The following is a 6,412-nucleotide window of genomic DNA, read 5'->3' as shown; positions in this document are numbered from 1 at the left end:
TTTTTAAGAAGAAATGTCTTTAGTTATATTTATCCACAGGACTCCACTTGAACTCGTCTATGCCAACTCGATTTTAGACACGAAAATGTTCGAAGAAAGGAAAAAGAGAAGTTGCATTGTTTTGAAAAGCACCATGCAGTGGCCAGTGGCTATCAAAATGTGAACACTTTTCATCCTATTGTAGTATTTAAATTCCACATGATAGATGCATGAAGCCACCAAAAGCATGACAAATTCTCCGTTGACTTAGTTAATGAAGCTGCTATTTTCATCACACTTCAACTATGCTTCCGTCTTCTGCTATTGGTCAAAACATTAAAAAAACTTGAGGCTGAAGAAGAGAATACAGAAGAGTTCAACCGCAGACATGACCACTTCAATTCAACTTTCAGAGACACGCCTTCATCTCAATCACCTCTTTCAAAACAACCTATAAATGCATTTCCTTCACCTTACTCAACAAAATATATACACAACACAACTCTTCATTTTGTCGTCTCCTTAACTTGCAAACTTTTCAATCATATATTGCTAATATAAGCTTCTCAGCGATGGATATTGACACTCCACGTTTCCTTCAAATGATTTCAACTTTGGTTCTTATTCTAGTTTCTGTTCCATCAATGGCCTCAGCATCTCTGAAAGTGGGTTTCTACACCTCCACATGTCCATCTGCGGAGGAAATAGTGAGAAATGCGGTAAACAAAGGCGTTTCTGAAAACCTGGTATAGCTGCTGGTCTCATTAGGATGCATTTCCATGACTGCTTTGTTAGGGTAACTTCACTTCATTTGACTGTATTCAATAGTTTCAGTTTCTGGTTGCATATTAAAGACTGTGAATTTCACTGTTGCGTACTTTTTGTTCAGGGCTGTGAGGGTTCTGTGTTGCTAGCATCTACCCCGGGTAACCCAATAGCGGAAAGAGACCATCTTGCCAACAACCCAAGCTTACGTGGGTTCGAGGTGATTGACGAGGCCAAGACCCAGTTGGAGGCTGCATGCCCCAACACAGTATCATGTGCTGACATTTTGGCCTTTGCAGCACGAGACAGTGCTTCCAAAGTTGGTGGCATAAACTATGATGTTCCATCAGGACGCAGAGACGGTCGTGTCTCTATCGCCGACGAAGTGGCGCAGAATCTACCTGCACCAACCTCGAGTGCCGATGAACTGGTGAGTAGATTTGCACAGAAGGGTTTGACTGCAGACGAAATGGTGACACTTTCAGGAGCTCATTCTATTGGTGTGTCGCACTGTTCAGCCTTCTCGAAGCGCTTGTACTCTTTCAATGACACGTTCATGCAAGATCCCTCCATGGACTCTTCCTACGCTGAAACGTTGAAGACCAAGTGCCCTGCACCGCTTGCTACCTCAGACCCAACACTCTCTCTTGACCCTTCCACTCCGGTTCGTTTGGACAGCAAATACTACGAGGGATTGATGAACCACCGTGGCCTGTTGACATCGGATCAGACGCTGTTCACCACACAGTCCACAAGGGACATGGTCGTGAGCAATGCAAACAACGGTGCAAGCTGGTCTGAGAAGTTTGCCAAGGCAATGGTGCAAATGGGTTCCATAGAAGTGCTCACTGGCTCCAGTGGCGAGATCAGGAAGCATTGCAGCTTTGTTAATTAATTAACTCACTCACACCTACTGTACTTAAGGAAAACTTGATCAATTCATTGAATTCTTTGTTTATATGTTTTTATATATTGGAGAAAAAAAAAAGGTTGGTTGTTGTTGATTGAATTTGGTAAAACTTGTTTGATTACAAATTGAAAACCCCTCTAAAAGGATGCTAATTGATTCTTACATGATTTTGATTCTAAGTGTTGAGAAATGGTAGAAAGTAAGAGAGGGGGGGGTGAAGAAAGCAAAAAGATGTCCGGAATTGTGTGACAGGTGAATTTTGAAGAGAATAATGAGGCGTTAGTTAGATGTTGGAGGAAGGAGAGGTGGCAAAAGAAGAGTGGATAATAGAACAAAAGAAAGGGAAAGAAAGTTGAAGTCTCTAACGAAGAAGTACGGAAAGTGAATGGGTCCCAGTGTGTTAGAGAGGAGAAAGAGGAGTTTGGAGTGTGGGGCCCAGTCCCCATGTGCCCCTCTTCAGTCTCCACCACCTCCTGTTTCTGGCTCAATCATTACTCTCTCCTTCAATTCACTTCGCTTCAGTTCTCAACGTCAAACCCAAACCAAAACCCCTTATTCTTATTCTTCTTCTCTCGCGCCGCAACCAAACACGCCCTAATCCAATTCCCACCATCATGTCCAACTCTGACGGACCCACTAACGGCGTCACCACTAACGACGCAAACGCAGTCGTCGACTCCAACCAGAGAAGCGCCACCACCGCCGCCGCCACCACCACGCAGGCTGCGGCGCTGGCAGTTAAGAAACCTCCGTCCAAGGACCGTCACAGCAAAGTCGACGGCCGCGGACGGCGCATTCGCATGCCGATCATATGCGCGGCGCGCGTGTTCCAGCTCACGCGTGAGCTAGGTCACAAGTCCGACGGCCAGACCATCGAGTGGCTCCTCCGCCAGGCCGAGCCCTCCATCATCGCCGCCACCGGCACCGGCACCACACCGGCCACGTTCTCCACAGTCTCCGATCACAAACCGCTTCTCCCTCCCCCAACGCCTTTCATCCTCGGCAAGCGCATTCGCCCCGACGACACCGACGCCGTTTCAAAGGACGAGGCCGTTTCGCTCGTCGCGCCGCCCACACCGCCCGCGCTCTGGGCGCTCCCTCCGCGTCCTGACTTCAGCCAGGTCTGGAGCTTCGCCGCCGCGGCCGCAGCCGCGGCGCCGCCGGAACTCGTTTCGGTCTCGTCGCAGAATTCCTTGTTTCACCACCACCAACACCAGCACCATCACCAGCAACAACAGGCAGCCATGGGAGAAGCCTCCGCGGCGAGGCTCGGAAATTACCTCCCCGGTCACCTCAATTTGCTCGCCTCGTTGTCCGGCGGCCATGGAAATTCCGGCCGGCGAGACGAGGAGCCTCGTTGAATTGTGAAATCTGTGATTGGTTCTGTTATGTTCTTCGTAATTCGTATATAGAATAATATATGTACTACGCGTGCGTGCGTGTGTTTGAGTTTTTCTGTGGCTGTGACTTTGTTCGTGTTGGTGGTGCTGTTGCTGTTGTGTGGAATGTTGTGGAGAAGAGGAGATTTTTACTTCTTAGTGCAATTTTAGGGTTAGGATTTTCTAATTTTTGGTAGTTTTTGAGTGGAGAAGTCCATGAATTGAGGAATTCAATTGGATTAGGGTTTTCCTAGTTTGGAAAACTGATTTAGGTTACTTGTTAGGAGATGATGAATTTGTTTAGATCATTGCTCTGGAAGGAGAGAAAGAGATTATGATGTTTATGATGAGATGATGAATAACTAGGGATTGAGGCTGGAAGTGGTTTTCAGAACCTTGATCGATTCGGTATGCAGATGCAAAGGCAAATGCTGATGCAGATGCAAGTGTAATGAAGTGAAAATTAATTTAATCTTGTTACTATTGTGGAAAATGTCACATACACAGTTCTTGCTCTTACTTGCTCCAATAAGGTGAATGAATGAATGCATGAATGTTAAATTCTTGTTGCTTCTGTTTTCCACTTTCACAATGGGTTTTGAACTTGACTGACTTATGTTTCACAATGGGTATTTGGCAATCAAGTGTCTCCCGTTTTCTTGGAGTGACATCCTTTCTTTCCAATATTGATTGAGAATTCATGTCATTGGGAATGATTGAGGGACTGTGGTCCTTCCGTAGTGGCCATTGGTGAACTATGTTACGTTGCTCTGTCCTTCACTTTCAGGCAGTCTTGGTTGTTTCAGGGGTCACTAATATCGTAACAAAACAGTCTGGTTCTGCAATGTAAGACCTCTGTTTCAAGATTTTTATCTCAAATTCTTAGCCATTTCTTAGTTTCATCTTTGTGACAACAATGATAATGTGTTTTCTAGCATGGAACTAAAACCAATCTGTTTACTTCTCTGTAACTTCTATTATTGTCATTTTACTTGTTCTTTTCCTTTCTATACATTATTATGATTACTACCCATTTTAAAGCTTCAAATTTAATGGTTTACTTGTTGTGCTTTCTGTTTTTTAAACTGTTTTGATTGGTAATTTGGAGATTTGCTTGAAGTGAATGTGTTTTGAAAGCGTTTCTATTCTACTGTCATGACCGAGGCATTCTGGCTTTTCAGTATATTAAGAGAGATAAGGTTTGGTGCAGCCTGTGTTGAAATCTAACCTACGTGTGTGTGTGGTTACCATTTTCAACGTTTCATTTCACACTTGGTTAAATTAAAATAAAATCTTTTGTGGTGCATCTTAATTCAACATGGGATAGTCAATCTGGGTCTTCGAGGTGTGGTTTAAAAACTCAGCATTGGCTGACATGTGATGTATTATTGTATCTTATTAATGACTAATTTAAACTGGTCGCTATGTCATTGGCTTTTGTTGCCTCTCCCTTTGAAACAACCATGTGGTGCCCTGGCCCCCTTTCCCTTTCTCTCTCCATCTTATCCTTCCAATGAAAACACACACTATGCAGAAAATCTCTTGAAACAAGTATCAACTGAATCACTTATCAATTTAGGGAGACCCCTAGTTTACTTTCACCATATAAGAAAACTCACTGGATAAAGTTTGATAGGTTAGCTACAGTTTTGTGGAAACCCTTGTGAGAAAAGAAAAAAGTAACCCAATCACTGATCTTCTTACTAACATAAATAGCTGATGTATTCCATTTGAGTTTATAATTCCTTGCTAGATGATGTTTTGATTGTGTCCATGAAAGAATTTGATTTCTCACACCTCTTTGGTGATGATATTTGTTTTCTGGGCCCAGCTGAGCTGTGAATATTTTTGATTGTTACCCCCATGGTGGTGTGTGTGAAGGGGAAACCGGAAGGATGAAGAGTACTAAAACCAGCCCATCTTTTTTTATTAATTTTGTACTTTTATGCAGATGGATTATTGGTGGGGTATTTAAATTTGCGATGCTGACAGGTTTTAAATTATTGCTAAACACAATACCGAAGGGTCAGGTTCCAATAATTGATGGGTCCCTCAAATTACACGACGAGGTGAAACTAGTAAGGTACGAACTGTGTTATGATTTTGGGGATATTTAGAATTCAAAATCAAGCTTGTTTAGAATGATAATTAATGGTAGGGAATTTGAAGGCAACATTTTTACATCAGAAAGTATAATAGTTAGTGTTATCAATGTATTTTATCTTAAATTATTCAAGTGAGTTTTTTTTTCATTTCTTGAATATGGGTTTGATTTGGTTCTATGTTTTTGTTTTATTTTTTCTTTTAATAAATTGTTTCATTTAATAATAAATGATTGTTGAATTATGAAGGATTGGTTTATCTCAGATATCATAATTTTATATACAAAAAATATTGTCTGGAATTCTTCATACCAGTTTGAGGATAATAATTTACAAATTAATAAATTAAATAATACATAATGATAATTCATGAATTTTTTATTGTGCAGGTTATAAAAATATTATTTCAATTTCAGATGGGATAAAACTGCATTTGCAAATGTGTCTATTTTAATTAATAGTAAAATTGAAGGATAAATGAGTCTTTGTGTGCACACCTCTACCTACTACTTTAGAATCATTGTTTTCCCTGAACTAGAACAGTAACTTGTTCAAGTCCTATTCTTGTGGGGGCACAAAACGTGGGCTAGTTGATTTGGACCACTGATGTTTTAAAAAGTTTGTTTAAGGGTATTTCTTTCTACGCCGGCATATTTTCAACCTGCATTCCTATAAATTTAAAAATTTCAAATTTACCTTCTTATTTAAGATTTTTAATATTTTTTATTCTAGAACTTACAACTGGAAGAAATATAATTTGAAATACAATTATTTTTAGAATGTACATCATGAAATATAAATTTGTGTTTTGGATTGTATATTTTATTTTCTTAAGAAAAATAATTTAAGAAAAAATTGGAATTGCTGTTTTTCATGTGTGCAATAACTTGTAAAAAGTCTTTCATATAATTTCTATCAGTTTTTATCTTTAGTTTGTGCATTAATAAATTTTAACTATTATGAAAATTAATCTTATTTGTTTTACAATTCTCTCTACTCGACTGGAAAAGACTATCCAAAAAGTTCAGAGTTATGCGAAAATGTATAAAATAAGTGTGGTAATATAAAGGTATACCGTCTTTGATTTTCTCACAAAAAGTTTTTTTTTTTAATTTATGAATATATTTTTGGTCCTTTAAGTTTCAGCGAAATTTGAAATTAGTCCTTTATCAAAATTTTTTACCAATTTAGTCTTTCATCTCTCAAAATGCGGGAACTTAGTCCTTTTAACCAAATTTTGTTAAGTTTAATTGACGTTTTGAGTGTATTTCATTATA

At 39.8% G+C, this 6,412-nt stretch overlaps 1 protein-coding gene and 1 pseudogene across 2 annotated transcripts; both read left to right on the top strand.

Moving 5' to 3' along the window:
* Positions 1–482: 482 nt before the first annotated feature.
* LOC114173741 (peroxidase 5-like) lies at positions 483–1,753 on the top strand. The gene is made up of 2 exons (XM_085669804.1): positions 483–775; positions 869–1,753. Exons 1-2 carry the CDS (start codon positions 749–751, stop codon positions 1,637–1,639), a joined length of 798 nt encoding a protein of 265 aa, XP_085525930.1. The 5' UTR covers positions 483–748; the 3' UTR covers positions 1,640–1,753.
* A 380-nt stretch (positions 1,754–2,133) lies between these two features.
* On the top strand, positions 2,134–3,598 carry LOC114173742 (transcription factor TCP7 pseudogene; annotated as a pseudogene). The gene has a single exon (XR_014992976.1). The product of XR_014992976.1 is annotated as a transcription factor TCP7 pseudogene (transcript).
* Positions 3,599–6,412: the final 2,814 nt, after the last annotated feature.

Source organism: Vigna unguiculata, chromosome 2 (assembly GCF_037176805.1).
Source record: "Vigna unguiculata cultivar grain cowpea cultivar isolate G323 ecotype 2 chromosome 2, ASM3717680v1, whole genome shotgun sequence".
Lineage (NCBI taxonomy): Eukaryota > Viridiplantae > Streptophyta > Magnoliopsida > Fabales > Fabaceae > Vigna > Vigna unguiculata.
This window is presented reverse-complemented; position numbering and strand designations above follow the sequence as displayed.

Coding starts and splice junctions, on each gene's coding strand:
- LOC114173741 (XM_085669804.1), top strand. CDS start 749: ATGCATTTCCATGACTGCTTTGTTAGG. Junction 776..868: donor TCCATGACTGCTTTGTTAGG/GTAACTTCACTT, acceptor CTTTTTGTTCAG/GGCTGTGAGGGTTCTGTGTT.